This window comes from Macaca mulatta, chromosome 10 (genome assembly GCF_049350105.2).
Source record: "Macaca mulatta isolate MMU2019108-1 chromosome 10, T2T-MMU8v2.0, whole genome shotgun sequence".
NCBI lineage: Eukaryota > Metazoa > Chordata > Mammalia > Primates > Cercopithecidae > Macaca > Macaca mulatta.
In genome coordinates, this window is record NC_133415.1 from 12,943,634 (window position 1) to 12,962,102 (window position 18,469).

The 18,469-nt window shown below is 42.6% G+C and overlaps 1 protein-coding gene across 3 annotated transcripts in view; it reads left to right on the forward strand.

Moving 5' to 3' along the window:
• The window catches only part of FAM227A (family with sequence similarity 227 member A), a 72,895-nt gene extending 71,898 nt beyond the window's left edge, over nucleotides 1-997 (forward strand). For 2 of the 3 annotated variants that reach the window (XM_028827703.2, XM_077949708.1), the window contains exon 17: nucleotides 836-997. Coding sequence is in view for 1 of the 3 variants with exons in the window: in XM_077949709.1 (XP_077805835.1) it covers nucleotides 830-907 (78 nt within the window). In the remaining 2 variants the exon portion in view is untranslated. Of the gene's footprint in view, nucleotides 1-829 lie in introns of all 3 variants that reach the window. The other variant, XM_077949709.1, reaches the window with a different exon arrangement.
• The last annotated feature ends 17,472 nt before the right edge of the window (nucleotides 998-18,469 follow it).

Below are 18,469 nucleotides of genomic sequence, written 5' to 3' on the forward strand. Positions count from 1 at the left end.
GGGCACGGTGGCTCACGCCTGTAATTCCAGCAGGTTGGGAGGACAAGGTGGGCGGATCACAAGGTCAGGAGATCAAGACCATCTTGGCCAACATAGTGAAACCCCGTCTCTACTAAAAAAAAAAAAAAATACAAAAAAAAAAATTAGCTGGGCGTGGTGGTACATGCCTATAATCCCAGCTACTTGGGAGGCTGAGGCAGGAGAATCACTTGAACCCGGGAGTCAGAGGTTGCAGTGAGCCAAGATCACGACACTGCACTCCAGCCTGGTGACAGAGCGATACTCCATCTCAAAGAAAGAAAGAAAGGAAGGAAGGAAGGAAGGAAGGAAGGAAGGAAGGAAGGAAGGAAGGAAGGAAAAGAAAGAAATGTGATGCTTTCGTGAAATATTAAAGGAAGTCCTTTAGGCTTGTGAGACTAGTCTCCATGCCATAGCCCAGCATTAATATTCTGAAGATTCACATCTGGAGGTGTAAAGCAGTAGGGAACACAGAGTTAGAAAACACAATCCAGGTTTTCAGCATCACCAGAGGGATGTCAACCTCCAATGGGGTAGTACCTGCTTGCTGCCTAGAGGTTTGTGGGGCCCAGCTCAGATCCCATGCAGCAGTGTTCCTGTCAGTACTGGTGAAAGATGAAGGGTGGAGGCACCGGGGATGTGGAAGCCGTGGATGCCAGCTGTCCTACTCGACCACTTTCTCTGGAGGCAGGAGCACGCCCTCAATATTCCATGCACACAAGGATCACCACTGGCCACGCCACTGCTCACATGCAGTCTTTGAAGAAATTACATTTGTAAATTAATTTTTGTTTTTATTTGTTTGTTTCACCCACAGGAGGGGAAAGGAGGAGAGGAAAAGAGAAGAGAAGCAGAAGTTGAACATTTCCTTCCACTCACCAAGCCCTGAGGAGCTCCGCAACCTAGAACCAGGAAGCGCCTACAGAATCTGTGATATTTCTGCTATGAGGTGGAGTGGAAGAACAAGAAAATAAGAAAATTGTGGCCAAAGACTGAGAAATAGGAATCACGATTTCACCATAGGGGAAAGATTCCATTGTAGTTTTTCTAGGCTGAGTGAAAAGCAGGAGTAGAGAGTTGGTGCTTGGGTCACTACATGTATTCATACATTTACTCTTTCACTCAGTATTTTATTAAATGCACGTTGGTAAGTACGTTACAAATATGACCTCATACAAAGGTTAAACTTTCATACCAGCCATATGAAGTAGGGATTATGCACTGCATTTTACACAGCGGCAAGCCCAGGTTTAGAAAGGTTTCTGAAGTTCTCTGCTGTAGACACTGGGTAATTAACACTAGATAAGACACAGTCCCTGTTCTCAAGGGAGTCACCATCTGGTAGAGGGAAGAGAGACGTATCAACACATTAAATGCTCTAAGTATTGGACAGAGGAAAATGAAGGCAGAAGCCTGGGAGTCACACAGAAACACTTTACAGATGTCATGTCCATGGGCCGAGTTTAGAAAAGACAAGATGTTTGCCAGGCGGAAGGAGGGCATATTGGAAAGAGGCCGGCAAGCCCAGTGGTTAGAGGAGCAGGGGGCAAAGGCTCAGAGGGAGCATAATAGAAGCGCCTATCAAATTATCAAATTAATAGTTCTACAAAGCTTGTTACAAAAAATTGCACTCCTCTAGGCCGCTTTTCCTTTTCCCCCACAACACTTTCCTCTATTTTTTTTTTACTTTCCTCTTTTTTAACTGATCATTTTGGTATTTTTTCTCCACTGTATATCTAAATACCACACTGCTGCAGCTTCTTCTTTTTTGTTTGTGGTGTGTATGTTTGTTTGAGACGGAGTCTCACTCTATTGCACAGGCTGGAGTGCAGTGGCGTGATCTTGGCTCACTGCAACCTCCACCTCCTGGGTTCAAGTGATTCTCCTGCCTCAGCCTCCCAAGTAGCTGGGATTACAGGCACCTGCCACCATGCCTGGCTAATTTTTATATTTTTAATAGAGATGGGGTTTTGCCATGTTGACCAGGCTGGTCTTGAACTCCTGACCTCAGGTGATCCACCTGCCTTGGCCTCCCAAAGTGCCTGGATTACAGGCATGAGCCACTGCGCCCCACCCAGCTTCCTCTTGATTTTTCCATGTTAGGCATTATCTATTGACTTCTCAGTAGGAAAGATGAGGGCCGGGCTCTCTCTCACACATGCACACACTTCCCATCTCCCATCCTCCCAATGGGTTTATATTGTAATTTTGGTTGGATCACTAAGCAGCATAATGATACCATAACATTATTGCCAGCTGAGCCATAAAGTGTACTATAGTTATTTTTTCCTTTCTTGTAAAAGTCTTGATATCCCTGGAACTGAGTCTATTTATTTATCTCAATTTGCCTGTTCTCTTGCTTGTTTTTTTTTTTTTTTCTTTTGTATTTACCACAGTGCATCTCCGAATTATCCATTGGTTGTATAAATCTCCCAGTTCATGCAGACACTTGACACAGTCTGTCAATTTCACCTTCATTTCTCAGCCTTCTCACCTGTTTCACCTGAGTGAATTTCTAAACTGTTCACATAATCCTGGGGATTCCCTTTTTCATTCTCTTGATCATAACTGGTTTTTTAATGTTTCTGTTGGTGTCTTTATGGTTCATCCACAGAGAGGCAGAGATCACTAAGATGTCAAAAGCAACACAGAAAAAGGAGGTATTCATCCTTGATGTCTCACCTTCCAGCTCATTTGAGTGAATCTTTGTCCAAGAATTGAGAGAAACTTTATAGGTAAAGCATGCACATGTTGTCTGATTTAATCTAAAATAGACACAAGAAAACAAAAAAAATAATACTGCAACTAGGGACACATTTAGTCAGTCCCAGTTCATGGGACAAGGAATATTAAAGTTCACTCCTACCATGGCCAAAGTCAGGATTTAAATGTAAATTAATTTTTTCATTTAAAAAATTTAGGCCGGGCGCGGTGGCTCATGCCTGTAATCCCAGCACTTTGGGAGGCCGAGACGGGCGGATCACGAGGTCAGGAGATCCAGACCATCCTGGCTAACACAGTGAAACCCCGTCTCTACTGAAAAATACAAAAAACTAGCCGGGCGAGGTGGCGGGCGCCTGTAGTCCCAGCTACTCGGGAGGCTGAGGCAGGAGAATGGCGTGAACCCGGGAGGCAGAGCTTGCAGTGAGCTGAGATCCGGCCACTGCACTCCAGCCTGGGCGACAGAGCGAGACTCCATCTCAAAAAAAAAAAAAAAAAAAAAAAATTTAAATTAGGCCAGGCGCTGTGGCTCACACCTGTAATCCCAGCACTTTGGGAGGCTAAAGTGGGCAGATCACGAGGTCAGGAGTTCAAGACCAGCCTAGCCAACATGGTGAAACCCTGTCTCTACTAAAAATACAAAAATTAGCTGGGCGTTGTGGCAGGCGCCTGTAATCCCAGCTACTTGAGAGGCTGAAGCAGGAGAATTGTTTGAACCCGGGTGGCAGAGGTTGCAGTGAGCCAAGACTGTGCCATTGCTCTCTAGCCTGGGCAATAAGAGTGAAACTCCATCTCAAAAAAAAAATTTTTTTTTAATTAATTTTAACTAACTTAACATTAATTTTTTCAGAGGCAGAATCTCAGTCCGTTGTCCAGGCTGGAATGTAGTGGCACAGTCATAGCTCACTGCAACCTCAAATCCTGGGCTGAAGCGATCCTCCCACTGCAGCCTCCCAAGTAGCTAGGACTACAGGTATGCCACCATGTCTGGCTAATTTTTTAAGAAATTTTTTGTACAGATGGGATCTCACTGTGTTGCCCGGGCTGGTCTCAAACTCCTGGCTTCAAGTAATCTTCCTGTCTCGTCCTTCCAAAGCACTGGGATTATAAGTGTGCCACCGCACCTGGGCTTATTATTATTATTGTATAGCATAATAATATAATAGTAATCATAGGCGATGTCATTTATTGAGTACTTACTATGTGCTGAATGCTCTGCTAAGCCTGGTTTAGACATTATCTCAGTTAACCTTCCTGGTGTCCCCACAAGATGGATATTGTTACCTCCGTTTTCTCCTAGGAAGAAACTGGGGCTTGGTGGGGATGATTAGGTATTTGCTAGATGTCTATTCTGTACCATCCCTGCACCAGGCCCTGTGAATACGGAGATAAATACACAGTCCCTGACCTTATGAGGCTCACAATCTGGAAGAAAGAGAAGGATGTGTAAACCAGTAAATGCATTAATGCTCTGATAGAGATCTGCATGGAATCTGAGAAAAACCAAGACAGGTGAAGCCAGTGTGCCAGCAGCCCTTTGGGACAGAAGATATTTCACTGAGGGGCACAGGCACAGGGGTTGGTTTGCCAAAGGACCAGCAGCTGGGCTGAGGGGCTTAGGTTTTATCATTTGAGCTTCAAGGCACAGGGCAGTGACCTGGTCTGTGCTAGAACAGTTCACCTGTCACAGCCAAGAGGAAAGAAATGGTGCAGATGGCTGTTGGCCCAAACCAAGCAGCAGATAAGCAGATCTTGGGACACATAGCTCATCCCTCAGATACACATCTTCACTTGAATCCTGAGTAGAACTCTAGGTGACCCCCTTGGAGGCTATTACCCATGTAAAAGGGGATGAAGGAAAGGTAAGAGGGAAGGAGCTCAGGCTTTGGCATGAGAAAATTTGGGCCTTTGAATCCCTGCCCTGCTTCACCATATGGATGTGTGACTCAGCATAGTAGCTTTGCAACTTGACCTTTCTGAACATGCTTTCTTGACTGCAGAAGGGGAACGCCTATCTAGGTGGGTTGTTGTGAGGATTAGATGAGATAATTTATGCAAAGTTCTTGGCACAGTACTTTTCATTTTGTAATTGCCACAAGCTGTTATTGTTATTGTTGTTATTGTTGTTATAAAGTGTGCTCTTCTTGGCCGGGTGCGGTAGCTCACGCCTGTAATCCCAGCACTTTGGGAGGCTGAGGCAGGTGGATCACCTGACGTCAAGAGTTCAAGACCAGCCTGGCCAACATGGCGAAACTCCATCTCTACTAAAAATACAAAAAAATTAGCCAGACGTGGTGGCGGGTGCCTGTAATCCCAGCTACTCGGGAGGCTGAGGCAGGAGAATCGCTTGAACCTGGGAGGTGGAGGATGCAGTGAGCTGAGATTGTACCGTCACACTCTAGCCTGGGTAACAAGAGTGAAACTCCGTCTCAAAAAAAAAAAAAGTGTAGTTTTCTGAAACCAGAACATGTTGAACACCTGCCAAGTACAAGGCACCATGTGGGACAGATAAGCAGAGCACTCTCTTGCCTTCCCTTTACTACCCCAGTCGTCGTCAACTCTTCATTTGCAGTTTCTCTAGGAACCACACTTTCCTATTTCTCGACCTTTTGTCTGTTGCTGCTTCTGTACCTGAAAATGCCTTCTCCTCCCTCCTCTTTGTTAACTGCCAACATCACTAATTCCTGCTCTTCCTCCAGGACCCTGCTTAAATGTCCCCTCCCCTTGGGAGCCTTCCCTAATATACCAGGAGCAAGGTAGGCACAAGTGCTCCACTGCGTTATGCTCCAACAGCATTCTGTGCCATCCCATTATGGCAAAAGTTACCATAGTAGATTGTAATTGCCTGTTTACCTATCCGCTGCTACCATTAGCCCCCATATAGCAAGAAGGTCTCCTTGTTTTCTAAGCCCAGGGCAAACTGCATTTCTGTCTCTCAGGACCATTTGTTGCACAATCCAAGATCATCCCTGCATGGACCCTTTCCAGAAATTACTGAGGACTCAGAACTGTAGGCCTCTCAGGATGTTAATGATGAAAAAACCTGTCTCTGCTCTTTGTAAATATTAGAACGGAAAATTATGGGAAAGAATTATTTGCCCTTTATAAGGGAAGAGGGTAGAGCATCAAAGGTAACTAACATTTAAAAAGCATTTGCTGTAATGTGGGATAAAGCAAATGGGTAATTGTATGATATTCTAATTCTGTCATCCCCAGTGTTGCTGAAAATCCATATTCTCAGCATGGAAGAAAATAAATTCAAATGTTAAACTAGAAGAGATGAAGTTAAAATCCTATAGTCCTGATTTTGAATTACTTATGAATTGATGATGAAATGTATGTTTTAGAACACACAATTGCCTGAAGAACAGGAGGGATAGCTAGAGAGGGGATAGGAGGGAAGCTGGAAGGGGTTAGAAAGAGACCCAAAGAAACTTTTGGGGGTGACAGATATGTCTACTATCTTGATTGTGGTGAAAGACTCATGGGTGTATACACACCTAAACACACTTTAAATGTGTGCAGTTTCTCATATGTCAATTATACTTCAATAAAGCTTTGTTAAAAAACCAACAGGCCAGGCATGGTGGCTCATACCTGTAATCCCAGCACTTTGGGAGACTAAGGCAAGAGGATTGCTTGAGGCCAGGAGTTTGAGACCAAATGGGGCATGAGACCTTGCCTCTGCAAAAAATAAAAAATTCATCGGATGTGGTAGTGCACACCTATAGTCCCAGCTACTAGGGAGGCTGAGGTGGGAGGATCACTTGAGCCTGGGAGCTCAAGGCTGCCATGAGCTGATTGTGCTACTGGACTCAGCCTGGGTGACAGAGCAAGACCATGTATGGAAAAAAAATAACCTGGGCCAGGTGCAGTGGCTCACACCTGTAATCCCAGCACTTTGGGAGGCCAAGGCAAGGTGGGTGGATTGCCTGAGACCAGGAGTTTGAGACCAGCCTGGCCAACATGGCGAAATCCTGTCTACCCAAAATACAAAAATTAGCCAGGCATGGTGGTGCACACGTGGAATCCTAGCTATTCGGGAGGCTGAGACACAAGAATCACTTGAACTTGGGAGGCGGAGGTTACAGTGAGCTGAGATCGCACCACTGCACTCCAGCCTAGGTGACGGAGTGAGACTGTCTCAAAAGAAAAAAAAAAAAAGGAAAGGAAAGGGGAAAGGAAGAAACTAATTGGATGCCAGGGAACCACCTCATTATTTTGAAAACTGGTAAGTAAATTTAATAAGCATTTATCTTACCATTCCCATATGAACTGTATTACCAGGTGACCAAATAGTAGAGGAAGAGAAGCTTGTCTTTAGAAACAATCCACCTAATAAATTCAGAAATAATGATAGACTTAAATTATCACCATTTTGCAACCCCCAATGAATTAATGGATCTAGGTTGATCATCCATGGCTGCTTACATCACAAAAGACAAACAGCTATTAAATGCCTTCTGATGTTAGACCATAAGACCACCTATCAAATAGTCTTACAAATAAGTAAACCTGAATGTGATCTGAACTCTAGACCCAACTACCATAACAGGAAATACAGAGGATGGGGACAGCATGGTAAATGGTAAATGACACCTAGGGGATACAATCAGCAAAATCCAGGCTATGGAAAACTCCAGGGCAAATGGTTTCATCTTTTTCAACAAATAAGTTTCAAGGGAAAAAGAGAGAGGAAATATATAGATTAAAAGAGATTTAAAAGAAGACATCAGTTGCCAAGCATGATGGCCCATGCCTGTAATCCCAGCACTTTGGGAGGCCAAGGTGGAAGAACTCCTAGAGCCCAGGAGGTGAGACCAACCTGGGTAACATAGTGGGACCTCGTCTCTACAAAAATAACAAGTAAAAAGTAGCGGGGCAAGGTGGCATACGCCTGTAGTCCTAGCTACTTGGGAGGCTGAGGTGAGAGAATTGCCTGAGCCTAGAAGTTGGAGGGTTCAGTGAGCTATGATCATGCCACTACACACTCCAGCCTAGGTGACAGAATGAGACCACATCTCTAAAAAAGAAGAAGAAGAAGACATCAATCAATTGCAACATGTGGACATTGTTTGGATCCCATTGAAACAAACTTACAATGTGGCATTTGAGCCTGGCACGGTGGCTCACACCTGTAATCCCAGCACTTTGGGAGGCCGAGGTGGGCGGATCATGAGGTCAGGAGATCGGGACTATCCTGGCTAACCCAGTGAAACCCAGTCTCTACTTAAAAAAAAAAAAAAAAAAAAATTAGCTGGGCATGGTGGCAGGCACCTGTAGTCCCAGCTACTCGGGAGGCTGAGGCAGGAGTATGGCGTGAACCTGGGAGGCAGAGCTTGCAGTGAGCCAAGATTGCACCACTGCACTCCAGCCTGGGCGACACAGTGAGACTCCATCTCAAAAATAAATAAATAAATAAATAAAATAAAATGTGGCATTTATGAGACAAATGGATATTTGAATCCTAAATATTTTATATATAAAATTATTTTTAGGTGTGATAATGGCATTATGGTTATTATATTTTTTAAAGAGTTATTACATTTCAGAGATATATACTGAAATATTCACAGATGGAATTATAAGATTGATGGAATTTGTACTCGGATAATATGGGAGAGAGAAAGTGGATGGAGGTATAGGTGAAACAAGATTGACCATATGTTGAAAATTGTTGAAGATGGGTGATGGGAATATTATACTGTTTTACTTTTGTGTATATTTGATATTATCCATAATTTTTAAAATTAAAAGCATTTACCATGGACACTTCTAAGCATATTTTACACACTGTTTTATTCTCATCTCACTAAAGCTCTGTGAATGAGGTACAATTTACCCCATTTTCAAATTGAGGGTCTTCTTGTTTAAAGCACCATTACTCCTGGCTTGGGACTTCTGTTATACAATATTCTCCTAGTATTCTCTTTGCCCTCTCTCTTGCCCCTCCAATTAATTCTCCACACAGGAGCCCACATACTTCATATGTATTAACCCATTTAATTCTCACAACTCAGTGTCAATACTATTCTTGGTTTTCAGATGACGAAACTAAGGCACAGAGAGGTTAGATAATATTCCCAAGACCACACAGCTAGTGAATGGCTGAAGTGTGCTGTACATCTGGCTTAATTGCTGCTCCTATGTGTACTTATGACAGGAAAATAAAGTCAAGATATGAATATACAGACCTGCCATATAGTGGTTTAGCATGTCGGTTAAGAGAATGGACACTGGTGCCAGACCGTGAGCCTCAGGCAAGTTACTTAACCTCCTGGCGCCCCAGTTCCATCATGTAAATAGGGGTGATAATTGTTCCTGCCTCATGGTATCTGTGTGAGGAGTGGATGCATGAATCTGTGGGAGGCACTTAGAACAGTGCCTGACACATGGTAAGTGCAGCATTTGTTGGCTATCGTGATCATTATTGGGTGTTCAACAAATACTCGTTCCTTTTGGCCTCTCTCCTTTAATTTTGAAATTAAAATTCTCCAGCAGAACCACTTGCAGTTCCCCAAATAAGCCTCTGTGTTCCTTCTGCCTTCCCCGCCCTGCCCAATTAACAAATCCTCTCTGATCCAGCCCCAAACCAAGGGCCACCATCCCTGCAATCCCAGAGGGAGCTCTACTTGGTTCCCAGCTGCATGTCTAATCCCTCTTATCCTGCCTTGTGTGGTGATTATCTGTTTCTGCATTGTCTTCTCTACTAGACTCATGGCTCCTTGAAGGCAGGTACCTGTCCTTATATCCATCAGTGACGTGGAACTGAGCAGTGTTGAATAATGCTGGTAAAATAAACTGTCATAGCAAGCCTCTCTTGGACAGCTATGTGCTGAAGTTAATCACGAGGTCAGGAGATCGAGACCATCCTGGCGAACACGGTGAAACCCCGTCTCTACTAAAAATACAAAAAATTAGCCGGGCGCGGTGGCGGGCGCCTGTAGTCCAGCTACTCAGGAGGCTGAGGCAGGAGAATGGCGTGAACCTGGGAGGCAGAGCTTGCAGTGAGCCGAGATCACGCCACTGCACTCCAGCCTGGGGCACAGAGCGAGACTCTGTCTCAAAAAAAAAAAAAAAAAGGTTTTCCAATTTGGACTGAAAAACTGAGAAAGCCCAAAATGACTATTATATATACATGTATGTATGTGTATACATACATACAGTCATGTGCCACGTAACAATGTTTCAGTCAACAGCTGATTTCAGTCAACAGCTGACTGAATATATGACGGTGGTCCCATAAGATTATAAAGGAGCTAAAAAATTCCTATCACCTAGCGACTCTTAGCCTTCATAATGTCGTAGCATAACGCATTACTCACGTGTTTGTGGTGATGTTGGTGTGAACAAACGTACTGTGTTGCCTGCCAATCATATAAAATATAGTACACAATACGGGTGTAATGGTAATAAATGACTATGTTACTGGTTTATATTTTATTTATTTAATTATTTAATTTTCAGTGTTCTTTGGGTATGGTTTATGTATTTACTATCTTACAGTTTTTATCATTATTTTAGAGTGTACTCCCACTTATTTAAAAAAAATGTTAACTGTAAAACAGCCTCAGGTAGGTCCTTCAGGAGGTATTACAGAAGAAGGCATTGTTATCATAGGTGATGACAGCTGCATGCATGTGATTACCCTAGAGACATTCCAGTGGGACAAAGATGTGGAGGTGGAAGACAGTGATATTAATGATCCTGACCCTGTGTAGGCCTAGGCTACTGTGTGTGTTTGTGTCTTCATCTTTAACCAAATAAATTTTAGGTTAAAAAAAAAAAAATTGGCCGGGCACGGTGGCTCACGTCTATAATCTCAGCACTTTGGAAGGCCGAGGCAGGTGGATCACTTGAGGTCAGAAGTTCAAGACCAGCCTGGCCAACATGGTGAAACTCTGTCTCTACTAAAAATACAAAAATTTGCCGGGCGTGGTAGCACACACCTGTAATCCCAGCTACTCAGGAGGCTGAAGCGGGAGAATTGCATGAAGTTGGGAGGCGGAGGTTGCAGTGAGCCGAGATAGTGCCACTGCACTCCAGCCTGGGTGACAAAGCAAGACTCTATCTCAAAAAAAAAAAAGCCAGGCATGGTGACTCATGCCTGTAATCCCAGCACTTTGGGAGGCTGAGGTGTGTGGATCACAAGGTCAGGAGATTGACACCATCCTGGCTAACACGGTGAAACCCCGTCTCTACCGAAAATGCAAAAATTAGCTGGGCGTGGTGGCACACGCCTGTAATTCCAACTACTCAGGAGGCTGAAGCAGGAGAATCACTTGAACCCAGGAGGCGGAGGTTGCAGTGAGCCTAGATGGCACCATTGCACTCCAGCTTGGGCAAGAAGAGCGAAACTCCGTCTCAAAAAAAAAAAAAAAGAAAAGAAAAAAAAAGAAGCATTTTTAAAATAGAAAAAACTCATAAGGATATAAAGAAAGAAAATATTGTTGTTGTATAGTTATACAATGTGTTTGTGTTTTAAGCTACTCCAAAAGAGTTTAAAAGTTTAAAAGAATTAAAGTTTATAAAATAAAAAAGTTACAATAAGCTAAGGTTAATTTATTATTAAAGAAAAATATTTTTGTATAAATTTAGTGTAGCCTAAATGTACAGTGCTTATAAAGTCTACAGTAGTGTATAGTAATGTCCTAGGTCTTCACACTCACTCACTGACTCACCCAGAGCAATTTCCAGCTCCATTTATTATAAATGCCCATTTATTATAAGCTCCATTTATTGTAAGTGCCCTATGTAGTTGTACTGTTTTTTTATCTTTTTTTTTTTTTTTTTTTTTTTTGAGACGGAGTCTTGCTCTGTCACCCAGGCTGGAGTGCTGTGGCGGGATCTCAGCTCACTGCAAGCTCCGCCTCCCAGGTTTACGCCATTCTCCTGCCTCAGCCTCCCGAGTAGCTGGGACTATAGGCGCCCGCCACCTCGCCCGGCTAGTTTTTTGTATTTTTTTAGTAGAGACGGGGTTTCACCGTGTTCGCCAGGATGGTCTCGATCTCCTGACCTCGTGATCCGCCCGTCTCGGCCTCCCAAAGTGCTGGGATTACAGGCTTGAGCCACCGCGCCCGGCCTTTTTTTTATCTTTTATACTATATTTTTACTGTACCTTGTGTATGTTTAGATATGTTCAGATACACAAATATTTACCATAGTGTGATAGTTGCCTACATTATTCAGTACAGCAACATGCTGTACAGGCTTATAGCCTAGGAGCAATAGGCTATCCCATGTAGCCTAGGCCTGTAGTCAGGTATAGCACAGAGTATACTAGGTCTGTGTAAGTACACTCTATACTGTTCACACAATGACCAAGTCGCCCAGTAATGCATTTCTCAGAGTATATCCCCACTGTTAAGTGACAACGTGACTGTGTGTGTATATATACGTGTGTAAATATATATACACACATAATATACAGTATTTAATATGTAAAACATTTATATTTAACTTTTATGTGTATATATAACCCATAAAATATGTATAAAACACATACATGTTTATATTTATGTATATATAAAATCCTTTTGGGCTTTGTCATTTGTTGTCTATCTTATACATGTATGTTATATATCAATATATTAAAAGTTTATATAAATGGTTATTTATAAAAGAAGTTTAAGTTAAACCAGAAATTCATTTGTGCCTAGATATTTGTACTTCTTTAAATCTTGTTCCAAGTAATGTGTTCCTTTAAAGCCTATATGTAAATGAAAATATTTACTATTTAATTTCTTTCTTTTTTTTTGAGATGGAGTCTCGCTCTGTCACCAATCTGGAGTGCAGTGGTGCGATCTTGGCTCACTGCAACCTCCCCCTCACGGGTTCAAGCGATTCTCCTGCCTCAGCCTCCTGAGTAGCTGGGACTGCAAATGCATGCCATTGCACCCAACAATAAGTCAAGTTTTTGCCCTGACATTTCATTTATCTAGAACTTGGATAGATTTTTCTAGAACTTGCATGGAGTCTAATTTTTTCTCAGAACAGTACTCAAGTAGGTGAACAGAAATTGGTAGCATGTGAGCAATAACAGGACATTTAGCCACCTGGCTGTGGTATATTGGATTATGGTTAAATAAACTATATTTATGAAATTTAAAAGGTGCAAGGGAAGAAAACATGATTAAAAAAAAAAAAGGACAGACTAAGACTGAAGTGAGTATCAACTGTTAATCACGACACTTAGGTTAGAATGACCTGTTTATGCCTTTTTCTTCCGTACGTACAACAGAAAGCAAGATAGGTCACCAGCAGCTCTACTGGAGCCACCCATGAAAATTTGGCCAGTGTTCGTGCTCTTGTCATGTCTGCCCAAACCAGCAAGGTCTGATTCAGAAATACGGCCTCAGCCGGGTACGGTGGCTCACGCCTGTAATCCCAGCACTTTGGGAGGCTGAGGCAGGCGGATTACTTGAGGTCGAGAGTTCCAAACCAGCCTGGCTAACATGGCAAAACCCTGTCTCTACTAAAAATACAGAAATTAGCTGGCATGGTGGCAGGCCCCTGTAATCCCAGCTACTCAGGAGGCTGAGGCAGGAGAATCACTTGAACCCAGAAGGCGGAGGTTGCAGTGAGCCGAGATGGCACCACTGCACTCCAGCCTGGGCGAAAGAGCAAGACTCTATCTCAAAAAAAAAAGAAAAAAAGAAAAGAAAAGAAAAGAAAGAAAACGAAAAGAAAAGAAAAAGAAAAAAAAGATGGCCTTAATGTGTGCTGCCAGTCAGTACACAAAGGATATAGGTTTCATTAAGTTGGACTAAGTGATCTTCCTTGAATAGATTATCCAAGGCATCCACTCAATGAAAGAAAAAAACTCTTTTTACATAAAATAAAAATTTAATTTTTTGGTTTTTCTTTTTTATTGAGATGGAGTCTCCCTCTGCTGCCAGGCTGGAGTGCAGTGGCATGATCTCAGCTCACTGCAATCTCTGACTCCCTGATTCAAGCAATTCTCCTGCCTCAGCCTCCTGAGTAGCTGGGATTACAGGCACGCTCCACCACACCCAGCTAATTTTTGTATTTTTAGTAAAGACGGGGTTTCACCATGTTTGCCAGGATGGTCTCGATCTCCTGACCTCGTGATCCGCCTGCCCTGGCCTCCTAAAGTGCTGGGATTACATGCGTGAGCCACTGCAACTGGCCTAAAAAAATTATTTTTAAAGGAACAACCTGTTTATGGGTCTGCGTCTCCCAAGCATTGTTGCTTTCCACAGCAGAGACTTAGTCACCTTTCTATCTGTGTGCTTAGCACAGTGCACACTATTTTTCCTTTAATGTATTTTTCACAATTCTGCTTATATAGTTATTTGTATAAAATCTATCTTTCCTACTAGACCGTGAGCTCTGTAACAGCTGTGAAATAACCAACTCTTTCTTTGCCAGGACATGGAAACTAGTACAACCAAATATTTCCATGAGCTTTAAATATTTATCAATAGCCTTAAAATTGTCCTTTCAATCAATGATTATACATCCAGAAATCTACCCTAAGAAAAGGGATCCTCAGCCAGGTGCAGTGGCTCATGCCTGTAATCCCAGCACTTTGGGAGGCCAATGTGAGAGGACTGCTTGAGCCCAGGAGTTCAAGACCAGCCTTGGCAACATAGTGAGACCCCATCTCTATTTTTTTTATTATAAATAAATAAAAGTAATCCTAAAAAATAAACTATGCAAAAAGATGCTGACACTAATTAGTAATGTCCAATAATAGGGAAATTGTTAATAATACATTCAATGAAATATTATGCAACCATTTAAAATTATGCTTAAGACATGGAAAAATGCTTACTAGGCAACTGAAAAAGTAGGATTAGAAATTACCTGCTCACACCTGTAATCCCAGCACTTTGGGAGGCTGAGGAGGGCAGATCATGAGGTCAGGAGATCGAGACCATCCTGGCCAACATGGTGAAACCCCGTCTCTACTAAAAATACAAAAATTAGCTGGGCATCGTGGCACGGACCTGTAATCCCAGCTACTCAGGAGGCTGAGGCAGGAGAATCGCTTGAACCAGGGAGTCAGAGGTTGCAGTGAGCTGAGATCATGCCACTGCACTCCAGGCTGGTGACAGAGTGAGATTCAGTCTCAAAAAAAAAAAAAAAAAAAAAAAAAAAAAAAGAAGTACATATTCAAAACTATATACAACTTTTGCCTTTTATTTTGCTAATCATTGCTTCGAATAAAGATGGGAACTTTGGTTTTTGATTTTTTGGTTCATAATCTTACAGATTTTTTTTTTTTCTTCTTTCTACTTTTCTGGTTTTTTCTGTAAACCTATAGTAAACCCCTTTAGGTTAATGCAAATCCACACACTGCAGAATTAGTATCTTTCAGAATATTCCCTCTGCTGAGGCAAGAAACACAATATTTGAAATGTCTATGTAATCTAGAAGCGTAAGAAAAAACAGCATGACAAGATTGATGGAACTAGAATACTGAGGAAAAAAAGAGAAAGTTTGGCAAATGTAAGAGGTGTTTTACTAGTCATTCATTCTCCAAATAAGTATTGAACTCCAGCTAAATGCAATCTCTTAAGTTAGTACTTATTCCCTCTTATTACCTGACTAATGAATTACTCCTGGGTGTCAGCCTCTAATGCCATGTTCCCCAGTTACCCACAAACTGAATAAGATGTCCCTCCCATGCGTTCCTATGGCACCCCCTATGCCTTCTTGTAACTGGAGGTGAATAATGTAAGGCCCTAGGTTAAAATTTTAATCGACTCTTTACAAACAGCAGTCATTTTAAGCCTTTATGTAGCCAGGGGAAGGAGCCACTAAGAGGTACACGTCTCAGCAATAGGCTACAGGTACCTTATTCTTCTTTTTTTTTTTTTTTTTTTTTTTTTTGAGACGGAGTCTCACGCTGTTGCCCAGGCTGGAGCGCAGTGGCGCGATCTCGGCTCACTGCAAGCTCCGCCTCCCGGGTTCCCGCCATTCTCCTGCCTCAGCCTCCTGAGTAGCTGGGACTACAGGCGCCCGCCACCGCGCCCGGCTAATTTTTTGTATTTTTAGTAGAGACGGGGTTTCACTGTGGTCTCGATCTCCTGACCTTGTGATCCGCCCGCCTCGGCCTCCCAAAGTGCTGGGATTACAGGCTTGAGCCACCGCGCCCGGCCACAAGTACCTTATTCTTAAAGGCAAATTATTTGAAAATGGAGATAAAGAAATGGAACACTGCTTGACACAATGGCTCATGCCTGTAAACCCAGCACTCTGGGAGGCTGAGATAGGAGGATCACTTGAGCCCAGAAGTTTGAGACTAGGGCAACATGGTGAAACCACATCTCTACAAAAAAAAATACCAAAAAATTAGCTGGATGTGGTGGCTTGTGCCTGTAGTGCCAGCTCTTTGGGAGGCTGAGGTGGGAGGATCGCTTGAGCCTGGGAGATTGAGGCTGCTGTGAGCCAAGATCTTACCACTGTACTCTAGCCTGGGTGACAGAGGGAGACCCTGACTCAAAAACAAAAAGCAAAACAAAACAAACAAATATGTTTAAGGGGAATTCTACCCAGTGAAATTTGTACGTGATGAGCCTTCATTCTTTAGTTCTCTACTAAAGCATTTCTCAAATTCAAGCTTTTGAAATTTCAAGAATATGTATCAGCAAGCATCACTTTGTAGAAGCCCAACTATATGTGCTGGAATCCTGTGCCTCTATTTGGTTATAAGGTGACTGTCCACAGAGGGGCAGTAAAGTGTAATAGTTTAAAATTCAGGTCTTAGGCCGGGCGCGGTGGCTCAAGCCTGTAATCCCAGCACTTTGGGAGGCCGAGACGGGCGGATCACGAGGTCAGGAGATCGAGACCATCCTGGCTAACACGGTGAAACACCGTCTCTACTAAAAAATACAAAAAACTAGCCGGGCGAGGTGGCGGGCGCCTGTAGTCCCAGCTACTTGGGAGGCTGAGGCAGGAGAATGGCGTGAACCCGGGAGGCGGAGCTTGCAGTGAGCTGAGATCCGGCCACTGCACTCCAGCCTGGGTGACAGAGCAAGACTCCGTCTCAAAAAAAAAAAAATAAAAATAAAAATAAAATAAAATAAAATTCAGGTCTTAACTATAATCCCACTGCCTATTTCTTTATTTCTTAAAATATTATAAAAATGACATAAAATTTTAAAATTGTATAGAGAAATTGTGGACTTCCTGAAGGATTTGAAAAATTAGGCAAGCTATGTTATCCAGTTAATAATTGACACAAAAGCTCTGGTTTGCCATGGTCTATATTGTGGATAGGAAAGTACCATTTTGCCATGCAGGATATATATTTTTAAATATAAGCATACTTATCAATTTTTCTTTTCCTTTTTTTTTTTTTTTTTTGAGACATCTCACTCTGTCTCCCAGGCTAGAGTGCAGTGGCACGATCTTGGCTTACTGCAGCTTCTGCCTCCTGGGTTCAAGCAATTCTCCTGCCTTAGCCTCCCGAGTAGCTGGGATTACAGGTATGTGCTACCATGCCCGGCTAATTTTTGTATTTTTAGTAGAGACAGGGATTCACCATGTTGGCCAGGCTGGCCTCGAACTCCTGACCTCGTGATCCACCTGCCTTGGACTCCCAAAGTGCTGGGATTACAGGCATGAGCCTCCGCACCCAGCCACTTATTATCAGTCTTTCATGGCTTCTGAGTTTTGTATCATACTTAAAAAGATGTTCCTTATTACAAAGTAATTTTGAATGTCCCATATTTTCTTCTAGTACTTTTATTATTTTATTGTTCAGATTTAATTTTTTTATCTGTCTGGAATTTATTTTGGTATAATGTGTAAAGTGTGGTTCCAATTTTATTTTTCTTCCAGATGGTTACCTAGTTGTTCTAACACTATTCACTGAATTCATCATTTCTCCACTGATTTGAAATGCCACCTTCATGATATTCAGAGTTTTTGTATGATACGAAAGACTAATTTTTTTTGGTTCCGATTTGAGTGGAAAGGTCTTCATGTGCACTTTTTAACTGCCCCAGAGTTTGTTGTTGTTTTAAACATTTTAAAAGTTGTCTCTCACCATCAATATGATACCCAAATAAGATCTTTCTCCTCCCTTCATGAATTTGTCATTACCCAGCTCATTTTAGTTTCTTTAAGTGTACTGCACACAACCTTCAAATATTATGAACATTTCTCTCTCCCAGCTGTCACTACACCAAACTACATATGTTATATTTCCCTAAATCATCTTGCTGTGCTCTTTGCAGCTCTTCTGTAGACTGTTGATGTCTTCACCTAACGAGTTGCTCAAAAGTTCCCATAATTATTTAGGTGAGGCCTCAGAGTGAAAGCCTTTCATCACTATCCAGTTCCTTCCCCAAATGGGCATTCATTTCCATATAACAGGGACGGCTATGTTTGGGCGAAAATAACAGATTTGGAAGCACAATGGCAGTTATTTGTTGGATCTTGAAACGATCCACCTGTTGGGGGCGGGGGAGCGTCCTACACAAAAATGCCAACTGCTATTGTGGGAATGTTTTGCTATTTATTCCAGCAAAATGATTCAGACAGAAAAAACAAAAAAGGATCGCCCTGTACTAGGTCTTGAACCCAAAGAACTGTTTGCACAGAGATTCATCCAAGATACATCACAGCCTCCACCTCGGCAGCTGCTCTCTCAAATGTTTCCTGACTCTCCTCAAGTCAGTCTCCGCGTGAGGGGAGGAGGAGGACGCTGCCAGCGATGGCGCTGCTGGCACGAAGGCTGGCCTGCGACTTCTATTTA